The sequence below is a fragment of the Dendrobates tinctorius genome, unplaced genomic scaffold, assembly GCF_039654945.1.
Source record: "Dendrobates tinctorius isolate UK_male_01 unplaced genomic scaffold, ASM3965494v1 ptg000014l, whole genome shotgun sequence".
In the NCBI taxonomy this organism is placed as follows: Eukaryota; Metazoa; Chordata; class Amphibia; order Anura; family Dendrobatidae; genus Dendrobates; species Dendrobates tinctorius.
Genome location: NW_027361682.1, coordinates 3,515,927 through 3,537,157, shown reverse-complemented (window position 1 = coordinate 3,537,157; position 21,231 = coordinate 3,515,927). Strand labels below are relative to the sequence as shown.

General features: G+C 47.1%; 2 protein-coding genes across 2 annotated transcripts in view; both read right to left on the bottom strand.

Moving 5' to 3' along the window:
- Positions 1-6,579, bottom strand: part of LOC141070474 (uncharacterized) — a 79,314-nt gene extending 72,735 nt beyond the window's left edge. The window contains 5 exon segments of the mRNA XM_073559491.1: positions 2,267-2,364; positions 2,448-2,571; positions 2,654-2,830; positions 2,960-3,109; positions 6,508-6,579. Coding sequence (XP_073415592.1) covers positions 2,267-2,364; positions 2,448-2,571; positions 2,654-2,830; positions 2,960-3,037 — 477 coding nt within the window. The 5' untranslated portion in view covers positions 3,038-3,109; positions 6,508-6,579.
- Positions 1-21,231, bottom strand: part of LOC141073676 (uncharacterized) — a 502,533-nt gene that overhangs the window by 336,791 nt on the left and 144,511 nt on the right. The gene's annotated exons all lie outside the window — the stretch shown is intronic.

The following is a 21,231-nucleotide window of genomic DNA, read 5'->3' as shown; positions in this document are numbered from 1 at the left end:
AGGTAGACACGAAAGGTGGGTGGTAACAATTACCCTGATTGTATGGACCAGCCATAATGTTAAGTGTGTAACAGTACAAACACAGAGGACTAATGGATGCATAAAGCATGTGGGAACATGATGCGGGGAACCTGGTTATGGTAAAACTTTTGGTTGTGCCACACAGGGATAGATTAGGTTAATGTGTTGAGGCGATAGGCCAGTCTGAATAAATGCGTTTTCAGGGCAGGCTTAAAATTGTGGGGATTGGGAACTAATCGTATTGGCCTGGGAAGTGCATTCCAAAGAATTGGTGCAGCATGTGTAAAGTCTTGGAGACGGGAGTGGGAGGTTCTGATTATTGAGGATGCTAACCTTAGGTCTTCAGTAGAACGGAGGGCGCGTGTAGGGTGGTATACTTAAACAAGGGAGGAGATGTAAGGTGGTGCTGAGCCATGGAGGGCTTTGTGGGTGAGGGTAATAAGTTTATACTGAATTCTGGAGTGGATGGTTAGCCAGTGTAATGACTGGCACAAGGTAGAGGCATCGCTGTAACGATTGGTGAGGAATATGATCCTGACTGCAGCATTCAAGACAGATTGGAGGGGGGAGAGTTTGGTAAGAGGGAGACCAATTAGAAGAGAGTTACAATAGTCGAGACGAGAATGAATAAGAGAAACAGTAAGAGTTTTTGCAGAGTCAAAAGTAAGAAAAGGTCGGATTCTAGAAATGTTTTTGAGGTGCAGATGACAAGAGCGAGCCAGTGATAGAATGTGGGGGGCAAAGGAAAGCTCGGAATCAAGTATGACCCCAAGATAGCGGGCATGTTGCTGGGGAGTAATAGTGGAACCACACACGGAAATGGCAGTGTCGGGTATAGGTACATTAGTAGAGGGAGGAAACACATGGAGTTCAGTCTTTGACAGGTTGTTTCAGATATAGTGAGGACATGATGTTAGACACAGCGTTTAGACAATCGCTGGTGTTTTCTAGAAAGGCTGGCGTGATGTCAGGAGAAGAAGCCTATAATTGGGTGTCATCAGCATAGAGATTGTACTGGAAACCAAATCTACTGATTGCTTGACCAATAGGGGCAGTGTACAAGGAGAAGAGGAGGGGGCCTAGAACCGATCCTTGAGGAACCCCAACAGTAAGGGGAAGGTGAGAGGAGGAGGAACCAGCAAAAGATACAGTAAAGGAGCGGTCAGGGAGATAGGAGGAGAACCAGGAGAAAATGGTGTCCTTGAGGCCAATAGAACGGAGTATAGTGAGGAGGAGCTGATGATCCACAGAGAATTAGCATGGCGTAATGACCATTTGATTTAGCTGTTAGATCATTAGAGACTTTAGTGAGGGAAGTTAAAGAGCGGAAACCGGCTTGGAGAGGGTCGAGAAGAGAATTATCAAAGAGATAGCGGATAAGACGGGAGTGGACCAGGCGTTCCACGAGTTTAGAGATGAAGGGAAGATTAGAGACAGGTCTATAGTTAGCGGCCCAGTTTTGGTCGAGGGATGTTTTTTTAAGTAGTGGATGTATGATGGTATGCTTAAATGAGGAGGGAAAGATACCAGAAGAGAGAGGTTAAATATTTTAGTTAGGTGAGGGGTGACAGCAGGGGAAAGGGACTGGAGTAGATGTGACGGAAATGGGTCACTGGTGCAAGTGGTTGGGCGAGAAGATGCAAGGAGCCTGCTTACTTCTTCTTCTGTGACTGGTTCAAAATCAGAGAGTGAGTTAGATGCAGTGGGGGAGGGAGGACAGTGCATGGTATGAGGTGATTGGGAGATAATTTCCTGTCGAATCTGGTCAATTTTTTCTTTGAAGTAATTGGCCAGATCGTCAGCTCGGAGCTCCGTGGTTGGGGCCTGTACTCTTGCGTTGAGTAGAGAATGAAAAGTGTCAAAGAGACGTTTCGGGTTATTGGACAGTGAGGTGATGAGGGTGTTGAAATAGGTTTGTTTGGAGAGGTGAAGGGCAGTGTTGCATGTTCTAAGCATAAACTTATAATGGATGAAATCTTTGTGTAGACTGGATTTTCTCCACAGACGTTCGGCGCACCTGGAGCACCACTGCAGGAAACGTGTTTGCAGGGTGTGCCAGGGTTGTCGCCTTCTGTGATGTAGTGTTCTATTTATAGGGGGTGCAAATTCATCCAGGGCACTTTGAAGTGTTTCATTGTATAATATTGTATAATATTGGTATATACGGTAATACAAGACTGAACACAAGACCTTCACAGCTTCTACACATCATAGAAAGATTTCATGACACCTTCTCACCACCTACCTGATGATCCTGAGGAAGATTGTTTTTTTTTTCTGAACCATTCTGTGGAAGAAGAGGACGGGGACATCTCTCTGGTGTTGCCCTCTCACTGGATAGAACTGGAGGAAACACATACAGGGACTGAATTCATTCCTTACATACAGATAATTATAGGCCGTGTGTATTTAGTCCTGTCTATTACCTGGTGATGTGAGGGGCTGGGGAACCTCCATCATGACGTCCTTGTACAGATCTTTGTTTCCTTTTAAATACTCCCACTCCTCCATGGAGAAATAAACGGTGACATCCTGACACCTTATAGGAACCTGACACATACAATGATACCGTCATCCCCCGATCCCTCCATAGCGTTACTGTATAATGTCCCAGCATTCCCAGCAGTGTCACCTCTCCAGTCAGCAGCTCAACCATCTTGTAGGTGAGTTCGAGGATCTTCTGGTCATTGATGTCCTCATGTATCAGGGGGTGAGGTGGAGGCCTCAGGATTGGGATCAGGGGTCTCCCCCATCCCTCAGACACAAGGGTCTCACAGTGCTCACTAGAGGTCTTCACTACTGTGTAATCCTGGATATGGAGAGACACATTAATAAACCTCACTATAGACATTTCCAGAGTCCTCACCTCTCCAGTTCTGTTCATCTGTTATTCCCATAGATAAGAATGATGTAATGTGACGTCATCAGAATCTCTCACCTCTCCAGTAAGCCGGAAGAGGATCTCTAGGGTGAGGTGTAATATCCTCTCTGCCATCTTTCTCCTGTCTCTATCCATCCTTGGCGGGTCAATCAGGAAAATCCTCTTATTTAGAAGATCTCCACTGAGAAGATCCAATATTGTAGGGACCTAAATGAGAAGAAAGTGCAACATCATAAAGATCCAATGTAATAATACAGTTCCTGTACATCTGTAGGGGGTGGACTGACCCATGGACCTGTCTGAGATGGAAAGAACATGTAAAGGTTGATGTGCACTATGCTTTATTGTATGTGTATGGTTAACAGCTGGGAATTAGTGCAAGACAACGTAGTACCGGGTTTTGGCCACAAGATGGAGACAGAGAGCAGTGAGAAAAGGACTTAACAGCAAGCCTCAGGCTAGGGAAACATCATAGTCATGGTAGGCGGAGTTACGGGACTGAGAATGGGATTTCCAGAAAGAGGAGATATAAGGAAGGAGAGTCCCAGGGGCAGAGTAGAGAGACACCCACAGGGAAGAAAGAAGTGAGAAGAGCACAGGAGAGGACAGAGAGAGGAGAAGCTCAGGAAGGCCAGAGACGGTTACTCGGAGAGTGGGGTGGCCCTGAGATGGAAGCCGCAGGAAAGGACGGCAGTGACTGATGGAAGGTTTGAGTACCGGACGGCTGGGACACCGAAGAGTGAGTAGGTGTACAGCGGGCAGACTTAGCCAGGGGGAAGCGCTGTGGCCGTGGGCCTAATGGCAGCCAAGGTGAAAGAACCCTAAGGGTCTTTGCCAATCGTAGTAACAGAAGGTGACAGGTACCCAGTCCAGGGAGCAGAAGCTGGTGTGTCTGCTGTGGCTGTCAAGAGGACACCGAATAAAGTTTGGACCTGATTGAACGGATTTCTGCCTCTGCCTCCAGTTTGTTCCGCGGCCGAAAGGGACCACCCCCCAGTCGGCCCACATACTACACATAAAGGAGTGAAGGAGCATGGTAGCACAAAACCTACATGAACTACTGAACTTTACCTGGAATAAAACACACATTGACACCTCATTGGCATAAAATGGCCGTGGCATTTTTATTAAGGGTTACTAAAATTTTGAATAACCGTGAATAAATAAATAAATGACCTCAAATAACACTTTTAATATGTAAATTAAACACCACTCCATCAACTTTAGATTACCGTACACCATAACCAGAATCCCCCCAAGCACGTTGGGGGATTTTCCCGCTAACAAAAACACCACGACAAAACGATGAAAACAACCTGCAAGAAAATTCGGGGCGGGCGTTTCTTCCTTTGATTCCTGTCAGACAAACAGCTGACCTGTCTGACAGAGCTATTTGTATCCCATTCTTCCTGCACTGTATCTCACCAATCAGCTGCGTCCTGGTCTTGGCGGGCAGCAGGCTCCATTGGTTGCCTGCCCCTCAGGAGCGTAGCAACTGTTTGTGGCGCCTGGGGCGGTCGAAAAATTTGCCGCCCCTTTGGTCGTTGATAATCCGGAAGCATCCGAAGAGCCCACACTACACTCAAAGATCTAATTTTTAGTCTGCTAATAACTTGCTGTTATTATTTCTAAATTTCTAGACTTTCATCTTCTTGCAGTTCTCTATCTAACATGACTGACCAGGGCACATGTGTGACGACAAGCTGCGTGTAGAAGCTATGACACCACTGACTGACCAGGGCACATGTGTGACGACAAACAAGCTGCGTGTACAGGCTATAACACCACTGACTGACCAGGGCACATGTGTGAGGACAAGCTGCGTGTAGAAGCTATAACACCACTGACTGACCAGGGCACATGTGTGAGGACAAGCTGCGTGTAGAAGCTATAACACCATTGACTGACCAGGGCACATGTGTGAAGACAGACAAGCTGCATGCACAGGCTATGACACCACTGACTGACCAGGGCACATGCAGGAAGATTCGCTGACGCTGGCACATGCAGCTATATAATGCTGGTGTAATAGGTGGAGCTCACTGACCTGTGCGCCCGCTCGCACCGGCTGATCTCAGTCACCGCTGTGTAGCTCACACGTCAGCCGCACATGTCACCAGTCAGGATAGTACTCAGCGGCGCACTGTCGCTGTCCTTCCTCTGTGATCATGTGACCACTACGTTACCCGGCATCTACTACCACGCCCACCGCTCTGGAGACCGCCCACCCGCTGACCTCAGGACCTGCCTCCTCCATTATATCTGAGGTCACTGACAGAGATAGAGCCTCCTCTATTATATCTGAGGTCACTGACAGAGATAGCGCCTCCTCCATTTTATCTGAGGTCACTGACAGAGATAGAACCTCCTCTATTATATCTGAGGTCACTGACAGAGATAGAGCCTCCTCCATTATATCTGATGTCACTGACAGAGATAGAGCCTCCTCCATTATATCTGAGGTCACTGACAGAGATAGAACCTCCTCTATTATATCTGAGGTCACTGACAGAGATAGAACCTCCTCCATTATATCTGAGGTCACTGACAGAGATAGCGCCTCCTCCATTATATCTGAGGTCACAGACAGAGATAGAGCCTCCTCCATTATATCTGAGGTCACTGACAGAGATAGAGCCTCCTCCATTATATCTGATGTCACTGACAGGGAGAGAGCCTCCTCCATTATATCTGAGGTCACTGACAGAGATAGAGCCTCCTCCATTATATCTGATGTCACTGACAGAGATAGAGCCTCCTCCATTATATCTGAGGTCACTGACAGAGATAGAACCTCCTCTATTATATCTGAGGTCACTGACAGAGATAGAACCTCCTCTATTATATCTGAGGTCACTGACAGAGATAGAGCCTCCTCCATTATATCTGAGGTCACTGACAGAGATAGAGCCTCCTCCATTATATCTGAGGTCACTGACAGAGATAGAGCCTCCTCCATTATATCTGAGGACACTGACAGAGATAGAGCCTCCTCCATTATATCTGAGGTCACTGACATAGAGCCTCCTCCATTATATCTGAGGACACTGACAGAGATAGAGCCTCCTCTATTATATCTGAGGTCACTGACATATAGAACCTCCTCCATTATATCTGAGGTCACTGACAGAGATAGAGCCTCCTCCATTATATCTGATGTCACTGACAGGGAGAGAGCCTCCTCCATTATATCTGAGGTCACTGACATATAGAACCTCCTCCATTATATCTGAGGTCACTGACAGAGATAGAACCTCCTCCATTTTATCTGAGGTCACTGACAGAGATAGAACCTCCTCCATTATATCTGAGGTCACTGACAGAGATAGAGCCTCCTCCATTATATCTGAGGTCACTGACAGAGATAGAACCTCCTCCATTTTATCTGAGGTCACTGACAGAGATAGAACCTCCTCCATTATATCTGAGGTCCAGGCCCGGATTGGCAATATAACCAACCGGGCATTTTCCCGCTGGGCCGCTGTCACGTGGGCCCGATCATCTGGTCGCTTGCCAGCTGCAGCGGCCATTGTGGCTCTGCCGCCACGCCCCCCTCACGCACCCCATCCTCGTCCTAGCATGAGACGCCCCCCCCAGCCACTCACAGCGTCACACTCGCTTGCCTGCTCGCTCTGTTCGCAGGACCTGTGATGAGGTCACAGGAGGGGAGGAGTCAGGGGGTCACATGATCAGGAGCCTTTGTCCAGACCCCCGATCATGTCACCCCCTGATTCCGCCCCTCCTGTGACCTCATCACAGGTCCTGTGCGCACAGCCTTGCCTCTTGGTGTCTGCAAGACTGCTTTGCTGTTGTCATGGTGCTGGTTGAGGTAAGTATGTGTGGGGTCAGGATTTACAGTGTGGATGTAGCAGAGCTGTGTGTGTATGAGGTGTACGGAGCGGAGCCGTGTGTGTACGAGGTGTACGAAGTGGAGCCGCGTGTGTATGAGGTGTACGGAGAGGAGCCGCGTGTGTACGAGGTGTACGGAGAGGAGCCGCGTGTGTACGAGGTGTACGGAGAGGAGCCGCGTGTGTGCGAGGTGTACGGAGAGGAGCCGCGTGTGTGCGAGGTGTACGGAGAGGAGCCGCGTGTGTACGAGGTGTACGAAGCGGAGCCGCATGTGTACGAGGTGTACGGAGAGGAGCCGCGTGTGTGCGAGGTGTACGGAGCGGAGCCGCGTGTGTGCGAGGTGTACGGAGCGGAGCCGCGTGTGTGCGAGGTGTACGGAGAGGAGCCGCGTGTGTGCGAGGTGTACGGAGAGGAGCCGCGTGTGTGCGAGGTGTACGGAGAGGAGCCGCGTGTGTGCGAGGTGTACGGAGAGGAGCCGCGTGTGTGCGAGGTGTACGGAGAGGAGCCGCGTGTGTGCGAGGTGTACGGAGAGGAGCCGCGTGTGTGCGAGGTGTACGGAGAGGAGCCGCGTGTGTGCGAGGTGTACGGAGAGGAGCCGCGTGTGTGCGAGGTGTACGGAGAGGAGCCGCGTGTGTGCGAGGTGTACGGAGAGGAGCCGCGTGTGTGCGAGGTGTACGGAGCGGAGCCGCGTGTGTGCGAGGTGTACGGAGAGGAGCCGCGTGTGTGCGAGGTGTACGGAGAGGAGCCGTGTGTGTATGAGGTGTACGGAGCGGAGCCGTGTGTACGAGGTGTACGGAGCGGAGCCGTGTGTGTACGAGGTGTACGGAGCGGAGCCGTGTGTACGAGGTGTACGGAGAGGAGCCGCGTGTGTACGAGGTGTACGGAGCGGAGCCACGTGTGTGGACGAGGTGTACGGAGCGTAGCCCTGTGTGTACGAGGTGTACGGAGCGGAGCCACGTGTGTGGACGAGGTGTACGGAGCGTAGCCCTGTGTGTACGAGGTGTACGGAGAGGAGCCGCGCGTGTACGAGGTGTACGGAGCGAAGCCGCACGTGTACGAGGTGTACGGAGAGGAGCCGCGCGTGTACGAGGTGTACGGAGCGGAGCCGTGTGTGTGTACGAGGTGGAGCCGCGCGTGTACGAGGTGTACGGAGAGGAGCCGCGCGTGTACGGAGCGGAGCCGTGTGTGTGTACGAGGTGGAGCCGCGCGTGTACGAGGTGTACGGAGAGGAGCCGAGCGTGTAAGAGGTGTACGGAGAGGAGCCATGTGTGTGTACAGAGAGGAGCCGCGCGTGTCCGAGGTGTACGGAGCGGAGCCGCGCGTGTACGAGGTGTACGGAGAGGAGCCGTGTGTGTGTACGAGGTGGAGCCGCGCGTGTACGTGGTGTACGGAGAGGAGCCGCGCGTGTACGAGGTGTACGGAGCGGAGCCGTGTGTGTGCACGAGGTGGAGCCGCGCGTGCACGAGGTGTACGGAGAGGAGCCGTGTGTGTGTACGAGGTGGAGCCGCGCGTGTACGAGGTGTACGGAGAGGAGCCGTGTGTGTATGAGGTGTACGGAGAGGAGCCGTGTGTACGGGATGTACGGAGCTGAGCCATATGTGTACGGGATGTACGGAGCGGAGCCAAGTGTGTACAAAGCATACAAAGCGTGCTTTTCCCACGGACACAGGAGTACACGGCGGAGCCCCGAGGAGCATTTTAAAACACACACATGACGTTCCACCTGAAGTGATGTGCTGGAAGCTGACCGGAAATGAGATAATTTCTTGAGGAGATTGTGACGGAACCAGGAATGCTTCAGATCCATCACCGTGTCCTCCTCCGACAGCGCAGACAGCAGGATCGCCTTGGAATCGGGGATGCCGGCCATGTGAGCGGATCATGATAGGTCCTGCACCGGGAGGCTCAGGTGGGCAGTACAATGGGAGCCGGGCTGCTATAGTATCTTTGTAGAATCTTTCTTTATTTCTTTCTCTCTTTTTCTTTCTCTCTGTTCTTTCTTTCCCCTCTTTCTTTCTCTCTCTGTTCTTTCTTCCCCTCTTTCTTTCTTTTTCTTTCCTCTCTTTCTCTCTTTTCTTTCTTTCTTTTCTTTACTTCTTTCTTTCTCTCTCTGTTCTTTCTGTCTCTCTCTGTTCTTTCTTTCTTTCCCCTCTTTCTTTCTCTCTCTGTTCTTTCTCTGTCTCTCACTGTTCTTTCTTTGTCTCTCACTGTTCTTTCTTTATTTCCCCTTTCTTTCTCGCTCTCTCTGTTTTCTTTTTTCTCTCTCTCTCTGTTTTCTATCTTCCTTAGTGCCAGTCAGTGTGCCCATAATGCCAGCCACTGTGCCCTCAGTACCAGTCAGTGTGATCAGCAGTGCTAAATGGGTGCGATTAGGCGTAGACATGGGTGTGACTAGTTGTGAAATGGGTGTGGCCGGGCGTGGCCAAAATTTGCAGCTGCGCGCGCCGCAGTCTTTGTCCATCTTTCCCTTCTTCAAAAGTTGGGGGGTATGATAGGGGCAGCTATGACCAGGGGGTTTGGTTGCCCAATAGAGAGCAGTTCTGCCAGGAATTCTGTAATCATGCATACAAAAGGGGACAGAGGTTTGGGAGGAGTACTGTACCTAAAAGCAATAAATAGGACTGAGCTGAAATACTGGGCACAGCTGTGACTACATGTTATATAGTCGTGTTAATCTCCTCTCACTTCTTGTAACCTACAAGTGTACAAAGATATTATATAGTCACCATGTGACTAGTGGGCCTGTGTAACTTCAAATGCCAGGGCTGAATTTTAGTCCCAGTCCGGCCCTGCTGAGGTCACTGACAAAGATAGAACCTCCTCCATTTTATCTGAGGTCACTGACACAGATAGAGCCTCCTCCATTATATCTGACGTCACTGACAGAGATAGAGCCTCCTCCATTATATCTGAGGTCACTGACAGAAATAGAACCTCCTCCATTATATCTGAGGTCACTGACAGAGATAGAGCCTCCTCCATTATATCTGAGGTCACTGACAGAGATAGAACCTCCTCCATTATATCTGAGGGCACTGACAGAGATAGAGCCTCCTCCATTTTATCTGAGGTCACTGACAGAGATAGAGCCTCCTCCATTATATCTGAGGTCACTGACAGAGATAGAGCCTCCTCCATTATATCTGAGGTCACTGACAGAGATAGAGCCTCCTCTATTATATCTGAGGTCACTGACAGAGATAGAGCCTCCTCCATTATATCTGAGGTCTCTGACAGGGACAGAGCCTCCTCCATTATATCTGAGGTCACTGACAGAGATAGAGCCTCCTCTATTATATCTGAGGTAACTGACAGAGATAGAGCTTAATCCATTATATCTGAGGTCACTGACAGAGATAGAGCCTCCTCCATTATATCTGAGGTCACTGACAGAGATAGAGCTTAATCCATTGTATCTGAGGTCACTGACAGAGATAGAGCCTCCTCTATTATATCTGAGGTAACTGACAGAGATAGAGCTTAATCCATTATATCTGAGGTCACTGACAGAGATAGAGCCTCCTCCATTATATCTGAGGTCACTGACAGAGATAGAGCTTAATCCATTGTATCTGAGGTCACTGACAGAGATAGAGCCTCCTCCATTATATCTGAGGTCACTGACAGAGATAGAGCCTCCTCCATTATATCTGAGGTCACTGACAGAGATAGAGTCTCCTCCATTATATCTGAGGTCACTGACAGAGATAGAGCCTCCTCTATTATATCTGAGGTCATTGACAGAGATAGAGCCTCCTCCATTATATCTGAGGTCACTGACAGAGATAGAGCCTCCTCCATTATATCTGAGGTCACTGACAGGGACAGAGCCTCTTCCATTATATCTGAGGTCACTGACAGAGATAGAGCCTCCTCTATTATATCTGAGGTCACTGACAGAGAGAAAGCCTCCTCCATTATATCTGAGGTCACTGACAGGGACAGAGCCTCCTCCATTATATCTGAGGTCACTGACAGGGACAGAGCCTCCTCCATTATATCTGAGGTCACTGACAGAGATAGAGCCTCCTCTATTATATCTGAGGTCACTGACAGAGATAGAGCCTCCTCCATTATACCTGAGGTCACTGACAGGGACAGAGCCTCCTCCATTATATCTGAGGTCACTGACAGAGATAGAGCCTCCTCTATTATATCTGAGGTAACTGACAGAGATATAGCCTCCTCCATTATATCTGAGATAACGGAGTGAGAAAGAGCCTCCTCCATTATATCTGAGGTCACTGACAGGACAGAGCCTCCTCCATTATATCTGAGGTCACTGACAGAGATAGAGTGTTGTGAGTTCATTTTCCCCTTCGTCACTGAGATCTGGTGAACTCCCTATTCTGGTGAAGGAAGGTAATGAGCCTGAATATCAGACACCTGAGCCTGATGAGGATGACTGGCTGAGTGGAGTCACGGACTGGATATAAGGCTGCCGACGCCCTTCTGCCCTGCGGGTGATTTCTCTGTGGACTTCTAGGACACCAGTCTGATTCCTGCTCCTCTAAGCTAAGTTTTTCTGCTTTGCCTGTTTGCATTAGTGTTTAGTTTTTGTTTTCCTTGCTTTTCTGGATTCTGCCATTCCCTGCTGGGGTGAGCTGAATCTCCTTTTGCCTGTAGCTCTGTCTTCAGAATATTCCTGAGCACTGACATAGCTTTTTTGAAGCCTAGCGTCTTCAGGGCCTTTTTCACTGTCAGTCTGTTGGCTCTTATTTTCATAGGGTTTTTTCACGGATTGCAGACAGCAGCCTTCCTGTCCTTTCCTATGTAGGTAGTTTGGGCCCCGTATTTGCTCAGTCTATCTTTCTGTCTGTGTTAGTGTTTTCATCTTGCTTCACCGTCATTATATGTTGGGGGCTGCCTATTGCTTTGGGGTCTGCTCTGGGGCAGTTTAGTTTTCCCCTTTCTTTCTTTAGGCCTAGTTATTTCTCCGGCTGTGATCGAGGGGTCTAGGGCATTGTAGGAACCCCCCACGGCTACTGCTAGTTGTATTGATAGGTTCAGGGGTCTGCAATCCGATAGCTGCCAACTTCTCTGGTTTTCTGGATTTAGCTAGCAGTTCTGTTTTTGCCTCCTACGGTGACTCAATCATAACAGAATCACCCGCCATACTGCAGATCCTAGGGTACTCTATAGTAGGAAAGAATTGTGTTTAAAAAAAAAAAAAGAAAAAAAAAAGGTGTTTGTATATTCTTTCCTCTATATCTCTGAGGCCGTAGGGGGAATTTTTTTTTTTTTCTCTCAATGGAGATAAAGCAATTGTCTGATCGTGTGGAGCAGCTCGCTGCGGAAGTGCGGGGAATTTCCGCCTACCTTGCTCGTTCGCATGCTGTTGAACCAAAGATCCCTACACCTGATGTATTCTTTAGGGATCGATCTAAATTTTTGAGTTTCAAAAATAATTGTAAATTATTTTTTGCCTTGAAGCCTAACTCGTCAGGGAGCTCCGCGCAGCAGGTTAAAATTGTCATCTCTTTGCTGCGTGGCGATCCCCAGGATTGGGCATTTTCTTTGAAACCATATGATCCTATTCTGACTAATGTGAACGCATTCTTTCAAGCTTTGGGGTTGTTGTATGACGAACCTAATGCTATTGATCAGGCTGAAAAGACCCTGTTGGCATTGAACCAGGGTCGAGATTTTGCAGAGTTGTACTGTCAAAAGTTCCGAAAGTGGGCGGTCCTTATAATAATAATAATAATTTTTATTTATATAGCGCCAACATATTCCGCAGCACTTTACAATTAAGCGGGGACATGTACAGACAATAAATTCAATACAAGTTAAGACAATTCAAACAGTGACATTAGGAGTGAGGTCCCTGCTCGCAAGCTTACAATCTACAAGGAAATGGGGGGACACAGTAGGTGAAAAATGCTTGTTAATTCAGGTCTGGCAATTATAATAGGGATTTTCATATAAAGCTGCATGATCCGGTCATCAGCCCGTGTGTTTAAGTGCAATAGACAAGTATCAAGTGCAGTTATCATGTGCATGAAGGGTGTGGAGACAGATGAATAGTAGGGTGCAGATTCAGAATAATATTTGGAAGGAGGGAACAGGGCAAAGTTAGCTTGCTGGGTAGTTGATGTGGTAGGCTTGTTTGAAGAGATGGGTTTTCAAAGCGCGCTTGAATAGGTCAGGGCTAGGTATCAGTCTGATCGCCTGGGGAAGTGCATTCCAGAGAGCTGGAGCAGCACGAGAGAAGTCTTGGAGGCGGAGGTGTGAGGTTCGGATTACGGGGGATGTTAGTCTTAGGTCATTTGTAGAACGGAGGGCACGTGTAGGGCGATAGACAGAGATGAGAGAGGAGATATAAGGCGGTGCAGAACAGTGGAGAGCTTTGTGGGTGAGAGAGATGAGTTTATACTGGACCCTGTAGCGAATAGGTAGCCAGTGTAATGACTGGCACAAGATGGAGGCATCGGTGAAGCGGCTGGACAGATATATGACCCTGGCTGCCGCATTCAAGATGGATTGGAGAGGAGAAAGTTTGGTAAGAGGGAGACCGATCAGAAGAGAGTTGCAGTAGTCCAGGCGAGAATGAATAAGAGCGACAGTAAGAGTCTTAGCAGTTTCAAAGGTGAGAAAAGGTCGGATTCTGGAGATGTTTTTAAGATGCAGGTGACAAGAGCGACTGAGTGATCGGATGTACGGAGTAAAGGAAAGTTCAGTGTCGAATATGACCCCAAGACAGCGGGCATGCTGCTTGGGAGTTATGGTTGAACCCTCCAGGGTTATTTCGATGTTAGGTAGAGTGAGGTTAGTAGAGGGGAGAAACACAAGAAGTTCAGTTTTAGAGAGATTTAGTTTCAGATAGAGGGAGGACATGATGCTAGAGACAGCAGACAGACAATCCTTGGTATTTTGAATTAGGGTAGGGGTGATGTCAGGGGAAGAAGTGTATAATTGGGTGTCATCAGCATAGAGATGATACTGGAACCCAAATCTGCTGATTGTTTGTCCAATAGGGGCAGTGTATAAAGAGAAGAGGAGGGGGCCTAGGACTGAGCCCTGCGGGACCCCGATAGTAAGGGGACGAGAAGAGGAAGAGGAGCCGGAAAAAGATACAGTGAAGGAGCGGTCAGAGAGGTAGGAGGAGAACCAGGAGAGGGCTGTGTCCTTGAGGCCTATAGAGCGGAGCATAGTGAGGAGGAGCTGGTGATCCACAGTGTCAAATGCGGCAGAGAGATCCAGGAGAATCAGCAGGGAGCAATGACCTTTCGATTTAGCTGTTATTAAATCATTAGAGACTTTAGTGAGGGCAGTTTCAGTAGAGTGTAAAGAGCGGAAACCAGATTGTAAGGGGTCGAGAAGAGAGTTATCCGAGAGATAGCGGATTAGACGGGAGTGGACCAGGCGTTCCAGGAGTTTAGAGATGAAGGGAAGGTTAGAGACAGGTCTGTAGTTAGCAGTGCAGTTCTGGTCCAGGGATGGCTTTTTAAGTAAAGGGGTTATGATGGCATGTTTAAATGAGGAGGGAAATATACCTGAAGAAAGAGAGAGGTTAAATATTTTAGTCAGGTGAGTGGTGACCACTGGTGAGAGAGACTGCAGGAGCTGTGAAGGAATAGGGTCACTGTTGCAGGTTGTAGGCCAAGCAGAAGCGAGGAGCTTGGAAACTTCTTCTTCTGAAACAGGCTCAAAAATGTCTAGTGAGCTTGAGGTGCGGCAGGGAAGGGGATCCAGGCACTGAGGAGATAGGGCTGAGATATCCTGATGGATGTGGTTGATTTTTTCTAGGAAATAAGTGGCCAGATCCTCACCGCTGAGGTTGGTGATGGGGGCCTGTACTTTAGGTTTCAGGAGGGAGTTTAAGGTTTCAAAAAGTCGTCTTGGGTTGTTGGATAGTGAGGTGATGAGGGTGGTGAAGTAGGATTGTTTGGCCAGATGAAGGGCAGAGTTATAGGTTTTGAGCATGAACTTATAGTGGATGAAGTCTTCTGCTAAGAGAGATTTTCTCCACTGCCGCTCTGCACACCTCGAGCAGCGCTGAAGAAAGCGTGTTTGCGTTGTGTGCCAGGGCTGCCGTTGTCTGTGTCGGGTCTTTCTGCATATAGAAGGTGCTGCTTCATCTAGGGCATTCTTCAGTGTATTATTGAAGTGTGACAATGCTATGTCTGGACAGGAGAGGGTGGAGATGGGGGCTAAAGATGTGTGGAGATTGTCCCTAAGCTGTTGGGTATTAATGGTACGTGTATTCCGATAAGTGTGGTAAGTGGGGGTGTTCCGGGTGAGGAGACAATTCTTGACAGAGAAGGAAAGAAGGTTGTGGTCCGAGAGCGGGAGGGGTGAATTAGTAAAGTCGTGCAGCGAGCCGGGACGGGAGAAAACCAGGTCCAGAGTATTCCCGTCCTCATGTGTAGGAGAATTAGTAAACTGTGAGAGGCCGAATGAAGAAGTTAGAGAAAGAAGATGAGAGGCAGACTGGGAGAGCGGATCATTGATGGGGATGTTAAAGTCTCCCATGATGAGGGTGGGGATGTCACAGGATAGAAAGTGAGTAAGCCAGGTGGTGAAGTGGTCTAGAAACTGGCGGGAGGAGCCTGGAGGGCGATAAACGATCGCCACTCGTAAGGAGAAGGGCTTAAAGAGTCTGACGGCGTGGACTTCAAAGGAAGGAAATGTAAGTGAGGGAACCGGGGGGATGACCTGGAAAGCACATTGTGATGAAAGGAGCAAACCAACACCTCCACCCTGTCTGTTCTCATTCCTTACTACCTGGAATGATAATGCCTTGGCTGCTCTCTTTCGGAAGGGTTTGTCAGAAGCCGTAAAAGATACTATGGTGGGATTTCCTGTTCCCTCTGGTCTGGACGATTCTATGTCATTAGCCATTCAGGTTGATCGGCGTTTACGTGAACGCAGGATTGCACGAGAGGTGTTGCCACCGGTTGAACAGACGTCTGAACCTATGCAATGTGATAGAGTTTTGTCTAAGGCGCAACGTCAGGAGTTCAGAAGGCGTAATAAGCTGTGTTTTTTCTGTGGAGATGCCTCGCATATTATTTCTGTTTGTCCTAAACGAGAGAAACGCTTTGCACACACGTTTTCTGTTGGTGGTGTTCAACCTAAGTTTCTTCTGGCAATTACTCTGATCTGCTCCCTGTCCACATTTTCCGCCAAGGCTTTTGTGGATTCGGGAGCAGCGCTAAACCTAATGGACTTGGATTTTGCTAAACGTTGTGGCTTTCCGATGACACCTCTGCAGACACCTATCCCTTTGAGGGGGATTGATGCTACTCCTTTGGCTAAAAATAAACCTCAGTTTTGGACCCAGGTGGTCATGCGGGTCGCCCCAGACCATCAAGAAAATTGCAGATTTTTGGTGTTGCATGGTCTGCATGATGCCGTTGTTCTGGGGTTTCCCTGGTTGCAAATTCATAATCCAGTTTTGGATTGGAAATCTGTGTCTGTGGTGAGTTGGGGTTGTCGGTGTACCTTTAGTGAGGCTCCGGTTTTTTCCACCTCTCCTCAGTCGCATGATGTTCCTGACTAGGGGACCAGGGGAAGAGTCTTGAGGAGATCATTTGCATATTCCCAGTGCCTTCTGGGATAAGTGAAGAGTCTCCGCGAGCTCAACGATCACTGGGTTTTGGCCGTTGCAGCTGAAAAGAGGAAATCAGAAAAACCGCGTGCCGAAATTTGGCTCATCTTTCATCGTTTTTAAGAAATCTCAAGATGGAAGAGGCCAGGAGCCATTTGGTGAGCTGCATTTCTTGCTACATGTTCACAGATTTACCAGTGGAAAAGCCAAACTTCACATGCCACAAATGCAAGCTTGTGTCCCTGTTGGAGGAAAAGTTGCAAAATCTCGAAGAGAGGTTAGCTACGTTGAAGATCATTAAGGAAGGTGAAGAGTTCTTGGACAGAGCAGAATTATCTCTTCATGTTACAGAAAGAGAAGAAATTCGAAGTGCACCTGAAGAAACAGAGGAATGGAGACATGTGACCCAGAGAAGCAGGAGGATCAGGAGGCAGTCAGCACCCATACTGCTCAGAAACCAGTACCAGGCTCTCACGCAGGAAAACGATGAAGAAATACATCAGGATAAGACTTTGCCAACAAACAGCAACCTTGTACGCCCTCAGAGTCCTCCTGGATGGAGAAAGAAAAATGTTGTGAAGAAGAAACGGAGAGTGGTGGTCATGGGGGATTCCCTGCTGAGAGGAACAGAGGCCGCTATCTGCAGACCGGATATAACTTCAAGAGAAATGTGCTGTCTTCCAGGTGCAAAAATTAAAGATGTGTCTGACAGGATATCAGGACTCTTCAGAGCTACAGATGACTACCCATTCCTGCTACTACATGTGGGGACAAATGACACCGCAAGAAACGACCTGGAAACCATCTGCAGAGACTTTGAAGACTTAGGCAAGAAAGTGAAAGAACTGGGAGCGCAGGTGGTCTTCTCTTCCATCCTCCCAGTGGATGGCCATGGAACAAGGAGGTGGAATAAGATTCTGCAGGTGAACAACTGGCTACGTCGATGGTGCCGTCAGCAACGATTTGGATTTCTGGATCACGGAGTGAACTACTTATACGATGGACTACTTGCTAGAGATGGGGTGCACCTTACGAAGACTGGAAAGCATGTATTTGGAAGTCGCCTTGCTACACTTGTAAGGAGAGCTTTAAACTAGAACAACATGGGAAGGGAAGCAAAAGACCAGAAAAAGCCATACACCTGACAAATGCTATTGAGAACTCTGCTATTAGAAGTGGAAAGGAAGAACAAAGACGAAAGAATCTAATTAATAAAAATATTGGAGAAAGAGAAACCAATCACAAACTAAAATGTTTCTATACTAATGCACAAAGCATGGGCAACAAACAAGGAGAATTGGAACTACTAACACAGGAAAAGAAATATGATGTCATTGGAATCACTGAAACTTGGTGGGATAATACACATGATTGGAATACAAGACTAGAAGGATACAACTTATTTGCAAGAAACAGACTTGATAAACGAGGAGGGGGTGTCGCATTGTATGTTCGAAACGCGTATATCTGCACAGAGATTGAAGCTTCAGAGACTGGGAGTTCTGTGGAAACTGTTTGGGTAAGAATACAAGGACAGAACAATGGAAAGGACACCATTGTAGGCATTTACTACAGGCCGCCTGTGCAAGCCGAAGATATGGATGAACTCTTTATGCATCAGATGGCCAAGTTCTCCAAAAAATATGACATAGTTGTCATGGGAGATTTCAACTATCCAGACATTTGTTGGGAATCTCTCTCAGGCAAAACTAACAGGTCAAGGAAATTCTTATCCTCTCTTGCTGACAACTTTATCTTCCAAAAGGTAAGGGAGAAAACAAGGGGAACTGCTACCTTGGATCTAATCCTTATAAACAGGGAGGAAATGGTTGAGGAGGTAAAAGTGGCTGGGACCCTAGGAGGTAGCGACCATGCTATTTTAGAATTTTGGATAACTAGAGGCGGAAGACCTGTGAAGACTCAGACGTCAAGGTTAGATTTCAGAAAGGCAGATTTTAAGGGATTCAGAAAGAGAATTGGAGGGATCCAATGGCTGGATATCCTTAAAGACAAAAATGTCCAGGAAGGATGGGAAATCTTGAAAAATGAAATTCTCAAAGCACAGTTGTTAACAATTCCAAAAAGAGGGAAGAATAGGAAGCATTTAAGGAAACCAGGATAGATGAACACAGAACTTAAGCACATGCTAAAAAGGAAGAAAAAAATGTTTATAAAATGGAAAGAGGGAGGCATATCTAAAGAAGAATATAATGCTGTCTGCAGAACCTGCAGGGCACAAATCAGATTAGCTAAAGCTGAAAATGAACTGAGGCTTGCAAGAGATGTCAAAAGCAATAATAAAGGATTTTGGGGATATGTCAAAAGTAAAAGAAAAGTCAAAGATGCTATAGGATTTTTACAGGATGAAAATGATGAAATGGTAAGACAGGATGTTGAGAAGGCTGAACTTTTAAATTCCTATTTTGCATCTGTTTTCTCTCAGAAAGGAAATGCAACATCAGCTGTTATCCACTGTCCTATTAAGGGAATAGAAGAATCCAGGATATCTATAAACAGAAAGATAGTGAGGAAACACTTAGCTAACCTAAATGAATTCAAGTCTCCAGGTCCAGATGAATTACACCCCAGAGTACTGAAGGAGATAGCAGAAGAAATTTTTGAACCCCTCTCCATAATCTTTGAAAATTCTTGGAGAACAGGAGAAGTGCCAGAAGACTGGAGAACAGCAAATGTTGTTCCTATCTTCAAAAAGGGGAAGAAGGTGGACCCAGGCAACTATAGGCCGGTGAGTCTGACTTCTATACCAGGAAAGATCTTTGAACAAATTATTAAACAACATGTATGTCAATACCTGGATAAGAATGAAGTGATTAAACAGAGTCAGCATGGGTTTGTAACTAATAAGTCATGTCAGACTAACTTAATTTCCTTCTATGACGGTATCACTGATTGGGTGGATCAAGGAAATGCTGTAGATATAGTATATCTTGACTTCAGCAAAGCATTTGACAAAGTCTCTCATACAATCCTTATTGAAAAAATGACTAAGTATGGAATGGACAAGGCAACTGTTAGGTGGATTCATAACTGGCTTAGTAATTGGACCCAAAGAGTGGTCGTAAATGGCTGCACATCCAGTTGGAAGAATGTCTCAAGTGGGGTACCACAGGGCTCTGTCCTGGGCCCTGTATTGTTCAACATCTTTATCAACGATTTAGATGAAGGAATTGAGGGTAAACTGATTAAATTTGCTGATGACACAAAGCTAGGAGGGATAGCTAATACTAGAGAAGAGAGAGAGAGGATTCAAAAAGATTTAAATAAACTGGAGAAGTGGGCAGCAACTAACAGAATGGTTTTTAACAGGGAGAAATGCAAAGTACTACATCTGGGCGATAAAAATGAAAAAAGCATATATAGAGTGGGAGGAATAGGGCTAAGTGACAGCACATGTGAAAAAGACTTGGGTATACTAATAGATCACAGACTGAATATGAGTCAACAGTGTGATGCAGCAGCAAAAAAGGCAAATGCAATTCTAGGATGTATTAACAGAAGCATACAGTCTAGATCACGTGAAGTCATTATTTCCCTCTACTCCTCTTTGGTCAGACCTCATCTGGAATATTGTGTCCAGTTTTGGGCACCACATTTTAAAAAAGACATCAACAAACTGGAGCAAGTTCAGAAAAGAGCGACCAGAATGGTGACCGGTCTGCAAACCCTGTCTTATGAGGAAAGGTTGCAGGATTTGGGAATGTTTAGTTTGCAAAAGAGAAGACTGAGAGGAGACTTAATAGCTGTCTACAAATATCTAAAGGGCTGTCACATTGTAGAAGGATCAACTTTATTCTCATTTGCACAAGGAAAGACTAGAAGCAATGGGATGAAACTGAATGGGAGGAGACACAGATTAGATATTAGAAAAAACTTTTTGACAGTTAGAGTGATCAATGAGTGGAACAGGCTGCCACGAGAAGTGGTGAGTTCTCCTTCAATGGAAGTCTTCAAACAGAGGCTGGACAGACATCTGACTGGGATGATTTAGCGAATCCTGCTTTGAGCAGGGGGTTGGACCAGATGGCCCAGGAGGTCCCTTCCAACTCTACGATTCTATGATTCTATTTGGCGGACTTTTATGATGTATTTAGTGAGAATGAGTCTGCGTCCTTGCCTCCTCATAGGAGTTATGACTGTGCAATTGAACTAAGCCCGGGGTGTAAATTTCCCAAGGGTCGGCTCTTCAATTTATCTGTACCCGAGCACGAGGCTATGCGGTCCTATATTAAGGAGGCTTTGGAGAAGGGTCATATTAGACCATCCTCTTCACCCTTAGGTGCCGGTTTTTTTTTTTGTGGCCAAAAAGGATGGTTCTTTAAGGCCTTGTATTGATTATCGTACCCTCAATAAAATTACTATTAAATATCAGTATCCGTTACCCCTGATTTCGGATCTATTTTCTAGAGTTAGAGGTGCTTGCTGGTTTACCAAGCTTGACCTCAGGGGGGCGTATAATCTTATCCGCATTAAGCAGGGGGATGAATGGAAGACGGCGTTTAATACTCCGGAGGGACATTTTGAGTACCTGGTGATGCCTTTTGGGCTCACTAATGCCCCTTCTGTCTTCCAGTGCTTCATGAACGATATTTTTCGAGACTTTGTCGATAAATTTTTGATTATCTATCTGGATGATATTTTGATCTTCTCCAAGGATTGGGATTCTCATGTGGAACATATTCGGACTGTGTTCCGGATCTTGAGGGAGAATTCCCTGTATGTCAAAGGATCGAAATGCCTTTTTGGAGTACAGAGGATTTCATTTTTGGGATTTATTTTGTCTCCGTCAACTATTGAAATGGACCCTGCCAAGGTACAGGCCATTTATGATTGGGTTCAGCCCACTTCTTTGAAGGCCCTCCAGAAGTTTTTGGGTTTTGCTAATTTTTATCAGAAATTTATAGCAAAA